The 17370-nt window shown below is 37.7% G+C and overlaps 3 protein-coding genes and 1 non-coding gene across 4 annotated transcripts; 2 read left to right on the top strand and 2 right to left on the bottom strand.

Moving 5' to 3' along the window:
* Positions 1-2918: 2918 nt before the first annotated feature.
* TRNAK-UUU lies at positions 2919-2991 on the bottom strand. Its single transcript has one exon. It is a non-coding gene; the product is annotated as a tRNA-Lys (tRNA).
* A 764-nt stretch (positions 2992-3755) lies between these two features.
* On the top strand, positions 3756-5284 carry LOC100890564. The gene is made up of 2 exons (XM_003730120.3): positions 3756-4029; positions 4481-5284. Exons 1-2 carry the CDS (start codon positions 3984-3986, stop codon positions 4984-4986), a joined length of 552 nt encoding a protein of 183 aa, XP_003730168.1. The 5' UTR covers positions 3756-3983; the 3' UTR covers positions 4987-5284.
* Positions 5285-12196: 6912 nt separating this feature from the next.
* LOC100890642 lies at positions 12197-13850 on the bottom strand. Its single transcript, XM_003730121.3, has 2 exons — positions 13740-13850; positions 12197-12816 (listed from the first exon to the last, which is right to left on the bottom strand). The coding sequence occupies exons 1-2, from the start codon at positions 13783-13785 to the stop codon at positions 12329-12331; spliced, it is 534 nt and encodes a 177-aa protein (XP_003730169.2). The 5' UTR covers positions 13786-13850; the 3' UTR covers positions 12197-12328.
* Positions 13851-14763: 913 nt separating this feature from the next.
* Positions 14764-16531, top strand: LOC100890725. Its single transcript, XM_003730122.3, has 2 exons — positions 14764-14875; positions 15425-16531. Exons 1-2 carry the CDS (start codon positions 14830-14832, stop codon positions 15925-15927), a joined length of 549 nt encoding a protein of 182 aa, XP_003730170.2. The 5' UTR covers positions 14764-14829; the 3' UTR covers positions 15928-16531.
* The last annotated feature ends 839 nt before the right edge of the window (positions 16532-17370 follow it).

The raw sequence follows: 17370 nt of genomic DNA, 5'->3' as shown, positions 1-17370 counted from the left end.
TTTGAAAGAAAATGTTATACGATTAATTATTTTCCTTGCCCCCCCCCCTCTCCCGTCTCTCTCTCTCTCTCTCTCTCTCTCTTTCTCTTCCCCTCTTTTTCATCTCTGTCTCTCTCTTTCTCTCTCTCTCTCTCTCCCTCTGTAACTTAATCATTTCATTTATAACTAACAGAGTAGAACATTGACTCATCCGTTTACGCACGATTTGTCCTTTATGACGTTCAGTCGAATTAATCAATCACCACTTGATATAAGGCCCGGTCACACAGCCTTTCGCGTCTGTATCGCGGGTAAAATTTCGCGATTTTTTTTTTGCCCGCGGTTGCCCGTGGTGGAAAATGTGCAAAATTGGCTTACCCGCGGTTTACCCGTGGTATGCCAGCGGAACAGACGCCGGCGACTGTTCCGCGTCCTTATCGCGGGTGAAGCGCGGCGGTACCGCGGCCTACCACGCTTACACGCGGTACACACGCTAATGCACGTGATAACAACGCGGTACAGACGCAGAACAAACGTGCTATGACCGTGCTCCACCCGCGATTACCCGCTAAAATTTCGCGTCCAATTCCGCGTGTAACCACGTCTTAACCGCGGCCGTAGCACGTCCTAGCACGTTCGTTCCGCGTCTGTACCGCGTCTTTACCGCGTGTGTACCACGTGTACCACGTGTACCGCCCGCGATTACCCGCGGTCTAAATTTTTGGGCAGCCCAAAACTTTTTCGCGCGGCCAACCGCGTGTGAATTTCTTACCGCGTGTAACGACGGGTAAAGTACGGCTGTATCGCGTCTTTATCGCGACCTCAAAGCGTCCAACAGCGTCTGCTTCACGGGCAGAAATTTTTGGCCGTGATTCGGCCGCGATACGCCCGTGGAGGGCTGTGTGACCGGGCCTATAGTCAAAACCGATGTAGACCTAATAAATGTCAAAACACTGTCAGAAACTTGGTACTTCAAAAACTTGGATACAAATTTTCGAGGAAGAAAATGCTTTTGGCAAAAGAAAATGACCATTCTATCAAACTTGTCTATCAATGGGTAATCGATTGCTATAATTCTCTCCCTCTCTCTCTCTCTCGCTCTGTCTCTATCTCTCCCTCTCTCTCCCTCTCTCTGTCTTTCTCCCTGTCTCGCTATCTCTCTCTCTCTCTCTCTCTCTCTCTCTTTCTCTCTCTTTAAATAAGGCTCTATATTCACTTTTATTTCCCTGTCAAAGAGATTCTCATTAGATTATTTCTCATGAGAAGTAATCAGAGCTAAATTGGAAAGGTATAAGTTATGAAATTGCCTTCTCTCTTGAAACTGTTCCCCCTCCATGGTATCCGGGTAATATTCGGTGGCCCTAGCCTTAAGTGCGCATAATTATTTGAATTACCTGTATTATATTCATCTTGATCACCCAAGACTCCATTTGTCATCTTTAGCTGGCAATATCTATGTCGCAACCCTGAGTAGATACAATTTTTTCAGGTTGATCGTTTCCCATTGTCAATATACGGATTTCCCCCAACAAATGCTGGCATCGATGTCGTAGATTTACGCGGCTTCTTTACAATAAATAAAATATCTAGTTCATGAATCAGACAGTGCTCGCTCTGGCAACGTCACTACGTGACTGTCAAACGGGTTGTCTCGACTTGGACTGTCAAACCAACTCTCCAGGTATTGCACTTCCGTTGCCAGATGAATACCATTGACAGTGCAAAAGGCTCACAATGCTTGGCAGAATGGCCGCATGCTCCCTTGGCATTGTCGTAGTTGTTGGTGATCACTTTGGTATTTCACTTTTTGCTGTCATTAACGTTCGCTAAAATGGCAGGTATTAAAGCCTGTCGACAAGTTCTTTCAACCCAACTCGAGGTTGAATGAAATTGATTCTGATCAGCCCTTGAACTCTAGCTTGAAAACTATTCGACGAGGATCAGATAAGGTAAATGAAGGTTGTTGGTCGAAATCCTCGAGCATACGTGCTCTCTATGTTGCTATTACCATTTTGAAATATTCATAAAACACATCCCTGTAAGATTGAGAAGAATGATCAACGTTTACTGACGAAAATGTATTGCTGATTTGTAATTAGTTCGTAATAATTCTATGCAATTAAATGTCTTCTAATAAAACGGCAATAGTCAATGACATGTCCAAAAATTGGTAAAGAGATAGGGACGGAATCCCTTTTAAAGAGGAGGTGGAGTATACGGGGGCAGCATAGGCCTCCTGCACTTAGAATGACTTTTTCCTGGCCATTTCAATTAGGAGGGGGGCACAACGGCTCCATCTTGTGCTGGATACGCCACTGAAAGACATACAATCTTGGTCAGGATCCAATATTTACCCGCACCAATCAGGCTATTCAGACATCAATATTGAGCTGGGTGTCATCGATAATTACAAGATTGCTTATGACTCAGACCCCATTCTCACTCACTCCATTGGACCGGTTTTATATTAGCTAGATCGGTCCAACGTGTGTGTGACAGGGTGTGTGACCATACCCGATGCGGTCTTCTAGCTGGATTGGTCCAGATGTACGCTTCCTGTTGTCCTCCTCCGATCCATGCAGACCGCTCTAAGGTGCAGTGTGAAAACGAACCCCGAAATGTGAGTGTATGTTCGCGGGAAAGTAATAAGTTTTGGAAGTAAGACAAAAAAATATATGGAGAATGGAAGACGGCAGTCGGGAAAAGGGGAAACATAATCTAAACATGTGGAAAGAAGACTGAGGGGAAGAAACAAGGAAATGTAGAAAGAGAAAATGATACAGGTATAACATAACATAATCATAAAGAAATGAAGAAAAGATGGAAAGAACAAAACAAAGATGATCATAATAATAATAAAACAATAAATAGTAATAAAAACGTTGCTTATCAAGCGCTTACCACCGAAGTCTCTAAGCGCTAAAAAAAAATTATACTCTCGCCCGATGAGGGACTTGAACCCGCGACCCTCTGATTAAAAGTCAGATGCTCTACCGACTGAGCTAACCGGGCTTCGGCAATTAAACAAAAACATAAAATAACATAAGGAAGGACAGAAAGAGAAAAAATTATAGAAAAGAAGCAAACCAAGAATAACATTAAGAAATACAAGTGGAGAATAATAATATTATGATAGAAGGAAAAACAAGGAAAAACATATCCAAATTTTGTTTCATTCTCATTTGTCTCATGCTTATTTGTTTTCTTATTTTTCGTCTTCTTCCTTCTCCTTTTCATATTCAACATCATAATCATCATCAGCTTTATCATCACCCCTTTCCTCCTCCTCCTCCTCCTCCTCCTCCTCCTCCTCCTCCTCCTCCTCCTTGTCTCTTCTTCCACTTTTTCCTCATCTTCCTCCCCTATTCTTCTTCTTTTTTCCTTCTTCCTCATCTTCTTCTTTTTTTCCTTCTCACCCTCCTCCTCCTCCCTGAACAGAAGAACTATTTCTCCGTCATGAACTTTTCTCGAACTCTTTCATTACCGCTCTGTCTTATCATTGTTCTATTATTTTGGCTCTTAAGACCCATTTAACTACGATCGTGTTTTTCCCCCTTCTCTTCCTTAAACTTGGCTCCCTATCATCAATCTACCTGTCAAATGCAAACCTGTGTAATAATGCGATGCCTAAAACAATTGTATGCTTCAAAGAAGGAAATTAAGCTTATCAACCAATGGGTCTTCCGTGCTTACAAGTTACAACAGCCTCTAATTGAGTTTGTTGAATTAATCAATTAGTCCTATGCTGCCAAGTCAAAGGAAACAGACGTCTAAACTTTTATTCTTACACCGTCTTCAATAGAACTGAAAGATCCGAACTGCCGCAAGGTGTTCCAGCCCCGCCCACTTTTTTGTTTGGGAAATAAAGGTATAAATATGGCAGATTCTTGTCGAAATCTTCAGTGCACATTGCGACCCAAGATCAAAAGAAAACCAGCTCTTGAACTGATAAAGTAGCAATTTCTTGTCAAGTTCTCTCTTCAGGACCACTAGTGTAAATCGAAATGGCTTCATCTGGAAAGTTAATCTGCTTCTTCGCTCTTATTGCAGGTAATTTAATTTCTGTCTTTATATATTCATATTTACTATAGCTTAATAAACTGTTGCAGTTTCACTTGATTATAGCTTGTAAGTGCCTCAATAGTTAACAAAAGTTACAGATGAAAATTATTTTCTACAATGCTCAGGGAGTTCTGTACCAACATTGTCAGTTTAATGCATTTTGTTTGTGTTTTGTCTTTGAGAAATGCAATTCTGTGCATGGGTTATGATATCTGGTGCACGCTAAGATCTTGAATAGTTCTGCTGTATCATTTTTGTATCATAGATTATAGAAAGAAAAATACTGCTAGATATCCTTTTCACAAGGCCTTTTCACAATCCGACGAACTTCCCCTTTTTCTTGTGGCTAAATTTGAATATACCCCCTCTGAAAATGGTTTATAACATGTAGAAGTTGAATAATCAAATTTCTATTGATTTAATTTCTTTCTCTCAACAGCATGCTGTCTGGTGACCGAGGCAAGGAGATCAGGAAAGACGAGGGAAGTCCGCCATGTTGTTGGAGCACCACAGAAACAAACCATGTTCGACTTCCCATTCGATCAAACCGTCGTCGGGGGCTCCGCCGCTGCAGGCTCCGTGGGAGCGTCCACCAGCGTCTTCGGCAGTGATTCAGAGTCTTCCGAAGAATCCGACCTCGATATGGACATGGACACCGATATCAATGAAGTCGACGCTGCCGACACACCCGCCATGGTCGGCGGTAACGGCAACCAAGTTGGCGGTAACCTTCTCCCCTTCCTCAGCGGAGGAAGAGCCGGCGGAAGAGCAGCGGCCCCTGAAGCAGGAAATGCGGACCAGCTGTTGAGCAGGACGTCAGGTTCGTCGGGTCGTGGTGTCGGCATCGCCTTTGCAGTTATGGGTCTTCTTACCGTCATCGTAGCTGCTGCAGCATTCACCCTCAGGAAATACCGACATAGCATCCCGGTTCTTGTGCGGGTCTGATAACTGAACTTGTGATGAGGATACTCTAATGAACGATTTCCTTGTTGTCAAATGAAACCATTATCTATACTGCCGGTTATCCCCGGTTATTCTCCGAATATTGATATGAATACAACATTGAGGATCATGAAATTCGAATAATTACTGCTTAGTTATAGGTTCAAAATTCATTTTTATTATATTAACATTTTGCTGCTCAATTGTATAAATACTGCTGATCTGTAAATTTGAATAATATCTCACTAATGAACTAACTCCATCTTTGATATATATATATTTGTACTGTCATGGTATTGTAAAGTTTGTTCAATAAATGTTACATGACGGAATATTTAATAGTGTGGACTTTGACTAGTTATTAATTTACCTGTATTAGCAGAACTTTGTGAGACTGTTAGAATGTGTGAATGGTCGTATGAGTAGTGGATAGAAGGTGAATTGTTGTGGGATAGATCGATGAAGAAGTGCATTATATATTATTGTATAATGAGTCATTATTTACTGACGGATGAGTGAGTGACTTTATTTTATGATTGACTAACTGGTTGTTTGATTAATACATGCACGAGTTGGTGGATGGGTGAAGGATTAATTGATATAATCGACTGATTCCTGAATAAATGGATCAACAAATTATTGATTTACAATTGGGTTTAAAGTTTGACATATTGTTGCTTCATTGTCTCCTTCTTCTTCTTCTCCATCATCATCTCTTCTTCTTCTTCTTCTTCTTCTTCTTCTTCTTCTTCTTCTTCTTCTTCTTCTCCCTTTCCTTTTCTTTTTCCTTCTTTCTTTCTTCTTATTCTTCATTTCTTTGTCTCTTCTAACATTTTGTTGCTTTCCTTTCCTTTTCTTTGCTGTTGCTGTTGTTGTTGTTGATGATGATGATCATCGTCATCTTCTTCTTCTTCTTATCCTTATAATTATTTGTTTATAGATTAGCCTTAAAATCATTGGTAATCTGAAGGACCCTTTTCCCTATATACTAAACGTATTGAAAACGGTCCTCCTAAATTCCAAGAGTCAACATCTCTGCCCTTATACCACGACCTTTTAAAAATCAAAAAATTACCCAAATAACTATAGCATTTGGAGCCTACTTTCTTGTTTTCTTTCTTTATATATATTTTATTAAATCATGCACTGCTCGTTCCATATATTTTCAAAGATTATAAATCCCAATAACCTTTGGGGCCAATAATTTACATGCGCTGCTTTCATAGGCCCCTCCATAATTCGATCTTCTTGTAGTACAATATGTTTAAGTAACTCTCCATGCAAACAAGTAGAGACTTATTTTGTTCTTATATGGGACAATATAATTCATGTTTGTTTGCTGGTAACTTTTATTTTGCATAAACATTTTAAAATAGAAACATATGAAATATCAAACAATAAACTGAAACTGAAGCTAAAACCAGACGGTCTCATTTATTACTGGATATGAACTAGTGTCGGAAACACTTGGTGGGTTGCCCAAGATCAAACATTCATACAAGACCAATAGTAATGTTTAATAACATGCATCGTGAAATGGGAAAAAAGAAAAATCATTGCTCAGACTTTTAAATGATTTTCAACGAGAGAAGGGGAGAGAGGGGAGAGAGAGAGGGGGAAGAAAGAGAGAAAGAGGGAAGGAGGAAGAGAGAGAGAGAGAGAGAGAGAGAGAGTAAAAATTTGTTCGTCAATGTATATATGATGAACTTTTATTCATGAACAAAAGTCGAATTAAACTCATCGTTACAGCGAATACTTTGAAATACATCAAGTTTACGATTTGTAACAGACGGTAAACAAAATGCGTCATAAATTAACTAGTCAAAAGTTCACATAATGTAATGACTTTTTAAAGTGCATGTAAGAGAATTTTAACATCCAATTCAAAAGACAGGAAGTGGAAAAGAGAGGGGCATTTTTGTGCAACAGCAAGAAATTCACGTATAACGGCAAAAATGAAGACAAAATTGCAACAATGGTGATGAGGATGACTAATTTTATTGCTATAATTATGATGAATAAGATGACGATGATGACAATGATAAAGATGATAACAATACTACTACTAATATATTACTCCTACTGGTACTACTACTGCTGCTGCTGCTGATGATGATAACGATAGTAATAGATATTTGACATTTACTCAGAATCAACTGCTGTTCTTGGTTTCTGTCTTTTAATTTCACAAATTAGCCAATACCTTTATACATTTACATCAAATCCATTCAGTGAAGAACTTCTCTTTTGCATGGAAATACAAAAATAAAGGTCGATGTGGGAAATGCGAATACCGCTCATCTCATTGAATATCAATCATCATGAATTAACCTGTGCCAAGGAAAGTACGACTTAGAATTCTGAAAATTGCACACCAACCATGCCGACCGACAAACGACCTGGCAAACTGACAGCCAATTTGGCAGCGTACTATGACAGTACGAACACGCCTGTATAGTGTCTTCTTGGCTCCATCTTGAGATATAGGATTTAAAGGTTATTTAGTAACGAAACCGCATTTTGAAAGAAACAATCTAAGAGTCATTGTGAATTATTAATCATAGAATTGATGATGATAATAGGCCTTTTACTGAACATTATTCACTTTAGACATTATACGAAACATGATTGAAAAAGAAGTATTCTAGCTCCAAAGCACAAAATATGTTTGTAAGTGACAAGGTACCATCTAAAGTTCAAACAAAACAAACTGTCATATTGTTTCTTTCTTTATTAAAAAAGTTATTATGCATTTTCTATCAAAACTTTTACATATGTTTTACATATTATTGTTTAGTCTTCAATATTAACATGTAAACGCTGGTCGAATCTCAGCGAATTTTATTTTTCTTGTATCAGGTTATTGCCTAACCAGTAGGCCTAACCTTTAATCACTATTCACAATTCACAGTACATGTCATACGTCAGATTGCATCCATGCTCGCTAGGTTGATGATAATGTGACATATCAAACAAAATCATCATCAACCGTTTCTCCTGAATGGTTCACATCTTCTCTGAACTCTATCTAATGTTTCTCACAAGGCATCTGAATGAAAGAAGTGGTGCCAAGACGTTTGTTGAATAATGCAAAGGCGCTACCAAATCGATTAAGTTCAGTTCTGTTGGTTCAGTACGCTAGGTTGATGGTAATGTAACATATCAAACAAAATCATCATCAACCGTTTCTCCTGAATGAATGGCTCACATCTTCTCTGAACTTTATCTAATGTTTCTCACAAGACATCTGAATGAAATAATTGATGCCAAGACGCCTGTGAATAATGCAAAGGCGCTATAATACCAAGTCGATTAAGTTCAGTTCTGCTGACGAGATGAGAACCTTAAGAATGGGATCTGTAGCTGAGTATCATCCATCGGAAAGTATAAAAGTTGAGAAGGTCCGAATATTCTTCATTATCCCGCTCTGACTTCGAAAGTGATTCAGCAGCATCAAGAAGACCATACCAGGCTTACCTCTACTCTCAGCATAGATCACATCTCAACTGCTTCAAGTCCTTTACTAAAGACATTCAACATGGCGGCCTTATGGAAAATCATTTGCCTTCTTGCTGGTAAGAATACCCACTTTGCATAAATAGGTAGATATTTCCTTACTTCACCGTCGAAAATGAAATTCTACTTATTTTTACATTCGTATTCATATACTTGTAGATACTTTAATTCTATAATAAGAATTTTCCACTGGCCTATTTACAAGACAGCGGTTTTAATTCTCATGACATAAAGAAATAAATAATATTACCGTTCGCAGAAGATGTAATTTAATGTTATATAGTGCTCTTTAAAGTGATTAAAGAGGAAGCTCTCTTTGGACTTATTTCTTGTATATATTTAAAAAAAAATCTATTGTGACAAAACTACTCTGCGTGCTATTGACTATTTAACATGGTTTTGGATTTCATATTTTGTGATCAGGATGAGAATGTCGCATAGAAGCAAAAATATTTTTACTTTAAGTTGAGATATGATCGATTGATGAAATTAATTCAAGCGCTGAAAAGGAAAATGCAAATAACCAAACAAACGAGCATGAAAACATAGGATTGCAAACGAGTATCAAATATATATTGTAACTCAATGAGCAGTCTAACTGGAAACCATTAACATAATCATGTATCTTTCTTGATCCCATTTCGACAGCATTTTGCATCACTGCTGAGGCCAATAATGACACCAGCACCAACACCACAGGGAATCTTCCTCCTGTACCTCCTCAGAATCAGTTTGGTTTCGTGTTCAGCATCTACAACCAGACCACTCCCAGCCCTAACCGTCCATTCACAAACAGTCCAAGCAATGGCGGTCAAGCCCCGGTTGTTCCTAGCATCGGTGTGGGTTCTGTAAGCTATACGGGCATCGACGGCGACTCTTCCGAGGAGGAATCCGACATCGATACGGATGTGGACGTCAACGAGGCCGACGGTGTCCCGTCTTACGCTGTCTACGGAAGCTACCGGAATCGAGTCAGCGGGAATACACGTCCTATGTTACGTGGAAACAGGAGACAGCGAGTCATGTCTGGCGTCCAGACTGGTGATCTCGATGGTGACGTCGTCGGGGATTTCGTTGGCGATCACGACCAGCTCATCGGCAGGTCTACCGGTACGTCGGGTCGAGGTGTCGGGATTGCCCTTGGTGTTCTAGGTCTCCTCGCTCTTATTATAGCTGCAGCTTTCTTCATCATTAGGAAACAAAGGAATAGCAGGGCCACCTTTGTCCGTATATGAGGTCTCTAAGGGTCATGATATTACTATACATTTGTGATAAAACAAAAATATTTTACGTATTTTATGTATTGATAAGACGTGGTTGTCATCGAATGATAGGTATTTATTATATTTTCTACCGTCTTAGCCCTCAAAAAAATCCATGCACTCTTAAAAATGTCTAGTCAGATTTGACTAGAAACTAGTCAAATCTGACTAGAATAAAGGATCCCAGGGGCACTTACTAGTTTCTAGTCATTTTGAACCGAAAAAACTAGTCACGAACGATAATGGATTAGATTACTAGTCAAACTTGTTTGAAAATGGATAGATTTCTAGTCATAATGACTAAAATCTAGTCAAAAAATGTGACTAGAAAATCTGATCAAAATCTGACTAGGTATTTTTAAGAGTGTGTGATAAAGCAATGCCTCCTCAGGCTTCACAACCCGACTACAATCGACTTTTTTTGTTAAAGCCAAATTATTAGATACATAATTTCAAAGAGGTTAGCTACGTCCGCCCAAGGACCAGAAAGGTCACTTGGATATTAATATCAAAACAGTTTGGTACTTTTTAGTCAGAGAAAACATCAAATCGGCTTTAAAGATGGTGGCCAGTCGTACGACTGCACGGTACATGTATCACGTCTCTACGATTTCTCCGATCTGAAGGCTCAAACAGTGTCACCATGCAATTTCTCTGTTTGGACGCAGAAGGGCATTAATCATAAACTTGAAAACAGAGTTAACGCCTTTCTGGCTCTTAATAGACGAATTGCTCTCCATAGAGACCGTTGATTTAAAAAAAAAAGTATTTACATTTAAAAATTCAAAATAAAATCTTATTTCCTTTCCTCTCGTTTCTTTTAAATTTCTTTTATTTTTACTTTCATCCAGTCGTATTCAAGTCGCACGGTGTGTGATTGCTTTTATGGGGGAAATATAACTGCTTCAAAAAATAAAGTTGCAGTATCTGAAATTATTTAGCGCAGGTTGAACTCACTTAAATGTTTTATGTTGTGAACTTTGCTACTTTCACGCATTTTTCCGTATACAATCGCTTAGACTACACTTTCAAGATCATCAATATAATGAATTTATCTCATTTTATAACTGTATGCGATGTCGTCTATTGAATGTTTTCTTTAGATATCTTGTTTGTACTAAATTACTTAAAATGTAAAAACTGTAAATGAGATTGGTATATTGTTAATACTAATTATTTTGTGAATGTGTTAAAGTGCCAAATACATGACAGATGTCAAACGAAAAAGCAAACATAGTGACTTGTTGATTTTTTGTTTTATTCTCATCTTAACAATTGGAGTATAAAGCGAAGTGTTTTTTTTTTCTTCTCTCTTCTGACAAGTTAATACAAAATGGATGAATGGAAAATGATTGGTATCATCTGCTGGTCAATTGACCAGTTAATTAGCTATATTATTTTGCTTAATTGAGAAGTAAGAGCGGTATAAATGGAAAAAAGCGTTGAATCAGTTGGAGGAAGAGAATTATATTCACATCAACCTTTTTTACATGTCTTCCTTAATACTATATTACTTGTCTCGTGAATGGAGTCCTTTGTATTTAATTGTGAGAAAAAAGGTTGTCAATGCGATGTTTTTGTTATCATGCCGTTAATTTTGCTAACAATTCTCCCTTCATAAGAAAATCAATCATTCAATCAATAGCATGATAAATCAATCAATAAGCCAGTCAATCAATTCATGAATAAAAAAAATCACTGATAGTTATATATAACAACTAAGTCAGTCATCCATCCATCCATCCATCAGTCATGTAGTATTCATTCATTTAGATATGCTCAAATAACCGCTCTTTCCCATTCATAAATACAAATAATAATAGTAATAAAAACGATGCTTATAAAGCGCTTATAACAACAAGAACCTAAAAATACAAATTAAAGAGCAAATAATTTGTTTTGTCATTATCATATATATTTCGTACAATTTCAGTGCTGATATAATCATCATTCTAAATACTTATTACGCATAAAATAAAGACAGAGATGAAAATAAAAATAAGTAGATATCGAATTATCTGAATAGTTTAATCCTATTGAAGAGAATGACGAGCGATTGTAAACTTACATTTATATACTACAGATGGAAGTAGACTCTATGAAAATAACTACTACATTGAAATTGAATTATTTAATGATAGCAGATTTAAGAGAACATTATTAAAAGTGACAATGATTTTAGGGAATATACCACATTTCGTGACATTTTGTCTGACATATTCAGCCTTATATACACATTTAGGATAACAACATTCCGGTATGATTTTCAGTTCTTCAATATTTATACTTTGTCTTCGATACAATATTATTACATTATTTTATGGAATAACTGAATTGATATGTACTTTGTACATGTTCGAATATGTTCATATCGAAACGGAAATAAATAAATAAATAAATGATATCCACCCGGATTGATGAACAGGGGGATGATATGTTATCCCTTCACACCGTTTGAAGAGCACACGATGGCTATGCATAAAATGTCAACCCCCAATGTGTCACCCCTGCTTTCGTTGCTTCCCAACAACCGTCAGACTACATTTCCCCCTCCATATACACAAAAACTACAATTCCGTCATCTGCGGTTCTTCAGATATAACATAAGAACGTCTTTGACTCCTAATAGCAAAGACAGCTCCTACTACTACCAGAGCTACCAGCCCTAAAACAGCGAAAGCAATCCCAACACTCTGTCCAGAACTCCCAGATTCCCTGCCGAATATTTGATTCTGGCCACGGACTCCAGTATTGGGCAAGTGCTTTCCGTTTCCAGACAAGATGGGAAGAAGATTCCCGCCAACTTGGTCCCCGCTCCCGACTGCGTTCAATCCGGTTGCTGCATCGGCATCGTTGGTGTCGGTGTCCGTATCAGTGTCCGTGTCGACTTCGGATGAAGTGGATGATTCTGAACTGGTACTGTCCACATCATCATCTGAACCTTCGACATCCATTTCCTGATTCATTGGGACGTTGATGAAGGTTTGCTTCTGAGGAACATTAACTCTGTTATCCGCAAAAGCTCCTGGAGTTGCCTCAGTCATTACACAGAATACTGAAAAGGAAAAGCGAAAGGTTATTCATGTTTAAAGGCATCGTTTAACAATGTTCAATCTGACATTCATGGCCCTACGTGTTATCAGTGTCTGTGATATGGTGTAATATTGAAGCCCAACAAAAATTGCGCTTCAAAATGATCGAGAAGTGCCTCAAAAAAGTATTAAAAAAACCTTTAAGTGACCGGTTTTACCATACTCGTTTCCCCCAATTGACTGTTTTGTTATGAATACCGTTAGGAAAACGCAAAATGTTATATCGATTTCCAGTCATAACTATCTTGATAATCAGACAGGCGATCGGCTTGTAAAAGTCATGGGGTTCCTGACTGACCTAAAGGTTTATGATTATCATTGCAGCATGAGCTAAATCCAGGATTTTGTTTCAGACTCTGAGACAAAGTTACCCAATTCCTTTAAAGTGGAAACACATGCTTATAAAATTAATCTATTTACTTTTTAACAGGCATTTCAATCGGTAGGCCCATGTATATCTGTAAATATATTCTTACAAATACTCTCAAGATAATGAGTATTACAATGTGGATTGAATGAAACTAGCTTGATGGTATATAGTAAAGATACACACACGTATTTCGAAAGTGATTTCCTCTTGCAGGTGAGCAATTAAAAATCGTAACAAGCATTTCACTGTCCAACGATATGTGATATATCTGTTAGCCAGACATTGCGTGATATCTATACCGTATGGACAGCAAACTTCCCTGAAACAAAAAGGAAATTTCTATGATAAGCAAATTGTTAAAGCCGCATGATCATCACGTCTGTAATACCAATGGCGATGTGTGAGTCAGATGTCAAAATAGCTATCCACAATCCAATCATTAGATCATTTTCAGTTACTCATACAAGAATGCACTCATTTGACTTACAATAAATACCTAGACTAGGTTTAACTTACCAAAGAGAAGAGAGAGGAGACCAAGTAGCTTTCCAGAAGAAGACATGTTGCGATGAATACTCAACAATATATTGAATTTAGAAAAGAACGAGTCGATTGCCTGGTCTGATAAACCTGAATAGTTATGGTGTGAAGGCAGAACAAGATATGAGAAAATGATCAGATTCATCGGTTTTTATACAAATTTGTCAGACATTTAGATGTCAAAATATAATGCAGTATCATGATGTCACGCATGGACACCACAAGCCCTTCAAATGTCATTATTGGTAAAAGTAATCACACTCATGCGAAGGTGAGAAATTAAACTTGGCAGGATTCTTAGTTTGTGTAGTTTTAATTTTTTGCGCTCTTGCTGGATTCATAAAGAGGGATAGATTATATATCTAGTGCTGAGAGCCAGAAGGGCATTACTCTAACAGTATTTGAATTGTCGCCTTTTTGGCTCACTTCAGACAATATGAATCATACTCGAATATTGACATTTCAAATGATATATTTTGATTGACCACTGATACAGTTGTTCGAATACTCAACGTGTGAAGGCATTCGAGGTACTTTCTGTAGAACAAAAAATAAACTGACAATGTTTGGATTGGAATAGTTTCAACTCTCGGACTTAGAAACAGAATTTATCAAATTGAGGTCACAAATTGTTCAAAATTATTAATTTGCTGATCACCTGTTGGTATATTTATTTTAAGCAATTGTCAGTTAGTGGCAAATGCATATCAGAATTCGAGGATGGTTGATAAAGTGTCCTCGTTAAATCCACCGCTTGATAAATGAGAGTTAATCAAAGGTGAAATCGTGCCAACTTATTCCTCCCCTTTGAATTTTCTATAGTTATGTTTCTATCATATTTATCAGATTTGACATTTGAATCACTGATGGTGTTCTTGCGTAATTTTGTTTGATGTATTTTCTGTAATTTCAATTTTAGAAAAATTGTATAAAAACCGTTGTGTCTAACCATTTCCTTCATACCTTAATCTGCCTTCCAATCAGAAGTATTTCAGTTTGATAAGCCTACTCGTTTCTTTTCACATTCAAATTTTAGATTTTTGGATCGCATATTTAGAGTATCAACATGTCTTCTTCAGGAAAGCTTCTTGGTCTGTTCTCTCTTCTATTTGGTAAGTTAAATTTTATCTAAAACACAGCTAGAGTTGTTTTGTTTAATTACACATGCATTATTTTTCCTTGATATCCATCCCTCGTAAGTGGTGATGGGCTCTTGATTGTAGAGCATTACCCTGATCTTCTGTTAAGCTGTAGATTTACGTTTGGAAGCCTTTACCGCCCTGGGTATTATTCTCTAGAAATTATCTTAAATTCTTCATTTTAATGATAGGTCGCATAGCCATTTGAAGATTGCTAGAAAACGAAGGCGAGGAAGAAGGAGGAGGCGTAGAAGAAGAAGAAGAAGAAGAAGAAGAAGAAGAAGAAGAAGAAGAAGAAGAAGAAGAATAAGAAGGAGATGATGGTGATGATGACGAATGACTATACTATATGGTACTACATGATCTTGTTCAATAGATGTATTTTGTTTTCCCTTTTCAGTATTCTGTGTTATGACTGAGGTAATCCACATTGGGATACTCATGTCTGAGAAAAACGTTCAATTTCACTAGCTTGTGAGTATATTTGAAGCATGAATGTCCTTTCGCTTTCCCCTTTTTCAGTATTCTGTGTAATGACGGAGGCAACTCCAGGAGCTTTTGCGGATAACAGAGTTAATGTTCCTCAGAAGCAAACCTTCATCAACGTCCCAATGAATCAGGAAATAGATGTCGAAGGTTCAGATGATGATGTGGACAGTACCAGTTCAGAATCATCCACTTCATCCGAAGTCGACACGGACACTGATACGGACACCGACACCAACGATGCCGATGCAGCAACCGGATTGAACGCAGTCGGGAGCGGGGACCAAGTTGGCGGGAATCTTCTTCCCATCTTGTCTGGAAACGGAAAGCACTTGCCCAATACTGGAGTCCAGGGCCGGGGCCAGAATCAAATGTTCGGCAGGGAATCTGGGAGTTCTGGACAGAGTGTTGGGATTGCTTTCGCTGTCTTAGCGCTGGTAGCTCTGGTAGTAGTAGGTGCTTTCTTTGTTATTAGGAGGCAAAGAAGTTCTCATGCTTTAGCAAGATACGAAGAGCAGCAGATGATTGAGAAATCCTAGCTTTGTTTCTCACTTAGTAATTCGACACAACTAAATATGTTCTAATAATGACACTGTCTTAGTTAGTGGCCAAAATGCTTTCGCAAGATTCGAACAGAAGCAGTGCAACTAAATAATTGAAAATTGTCAATGCAAATGTGAAGTAGACGTAGACTGTTTCTGCATGTATACAAAGGGAGAATTCAATTATGTTTTAAACTACTAAAAACAAATAATGAAACTGGAAAGATTCAGCCTAGACTAGACATGCACATTTTGTGTCAAGATATTGCCTTATTATTTTTATATTTCTGACAGTTTTCTGCGTCCGTTTAGTTTTGACTGTAGATGATGTATAATCAAAATCTCTTTTTTAATATTTAATGTTTATTTATGTTATTTTTCTCATTAAGTCTTTTAAATTACACTATCATTTTAAAGTAATTTGATCTCTTTCGGTGAGCTGACCTGCTCCATATAGGTAATAATTATTGTGATTTTTTTTTCTTCTTTTTTCTTCAAAATCATTAACCAAATGAAGTAAATATTGTTGATTTATTTAGTGCAATCTATAATTTCACAGTGATCATTTCCATTACATTTATATTTCTTATTTATTGAATAAATTTACGCATGAGAAACGACATACTTTTGGAGCTGATGATTGTTAGTAAACGATGGAATCCTTGGTGAATGTTCAAAACTGTTGAGTATCAATTGGTTAATTATACGAGTAAAGGATTGTGTTGATTGATTGATTTATTGATTGATTGATTGATTGATTTACTGATTGATTGATTGATTGATTGATTGATTGGTTGATTGATTTACTGATTGATTGATTGGTTGATTGATTGATTGATTGGTTGATTGATTGATTGATTGATTGATTGGTTGATTGATTGATTGATTGATTGATTGAATAATGGGTTGATGGATGAATGACGGATACATGAAAGGGTTGATTTAATATTTGATTGATGGGTGGATTAATTTATTGTTTAATTTGATTGTTTCATTGATTAATTGATTGATTCACTGAGTAATGGAAAGGTGGATTGATGGATGGATGGATGATGTGAGGTGAGGTGCTTTACCTGATTTATATGACCTGCTGTAAGTACTACCTGAAAAGGGAGCAGTACTGCAGGAAATAATAGGCTAACCTTATCCGGACGACTATTCCCTGCAATTTCAAATCCGTATTATTACCCCCCGGACAACCACTCCTGGACAACTTCCTTTCTATATAGGGCAATTAGACCTACTCTCTGGACATTTACCCCGCGGAAAAATACAAGCTAGGGAAAAAAACCCTACTACACCCTCACACACACACACACACACACACACACACACACACACGTTGCTCACAAATAATGCCCCTATCCAAAGCTACACCCCTTAGAAATTATCCCAACTCATCCCTTAAAGGCCGTCAGTATATACTAGTTTGGCTAGGAG

The sequence above is a fragment of the Strongylocentrotus purpuratus genome, unplaced genomic scaffold (genome assembly GCF_000002235.5).
Source record: "Strongylocentrotus purpuratus isolate Spur 01 unplaced genomic scaffold, Spur_5.0 spur5_scaffold_9, whole genome shotgun sequence".
Taxonomy (NCBI): Eukaryota; Metazoa; Echinodermata; class Echinoidea; order Camarodonta; family Strongylocentrotidae; genus Strongylocentrotus; species Strongylocentrotus purpuratus.
The sequence above is the reverse complement of the archived record's forward strand: the minus strand, read 5'-3'. Positions and strand labels throughout refer to the sequence as shown.

Bases quoted from the DNA above. Each gene is read 5' to 3' on its own strand.
- LOC100890564 (XM_003730120.3), top strand. From the start codon at position 3,984: ATGGCTTCATCTGGAAAGTTAATCTGCTTCTTCGCTCTTATTGCAG. The intron at 4,030-4,480 runs GTAATTTAATTT...TTCTCTCAACAG, and splicing joins CTTCTTCGCTCTTATTGCAG to CATGCTGTCTGGTGACCGAG.
- LOC100890642 (XM_003730121.3), bottom strand. From the start codon at position 13,785: ATGTCTTCTTCTGGAAAGCTACTTGGTCTCCTCTCTCTTCTCTTTG. The intron at 12,817-13,739 runs GTAAGTTAAACC...TTTCCTTTTCAG, and splicing joins TCTCCTCTCTCTTCTCTTTG to TATTCTGTGTAATGACTGAG.
- LOC100890725 (XM_003730122.3), top strand. From the start codon at position 14,830: ATGTCTTCTTCAGGAAAGCTTCTTGGTCTGTTCTCTCTTCTATTTG. The intron at 14,876-15,424 runs GTAAGTTAAATT...CCCCTTTTTCAG, and splicing joins TCTGTTCTCTCTTCTATTTG to TATTCTGTGTAATGACGGAG.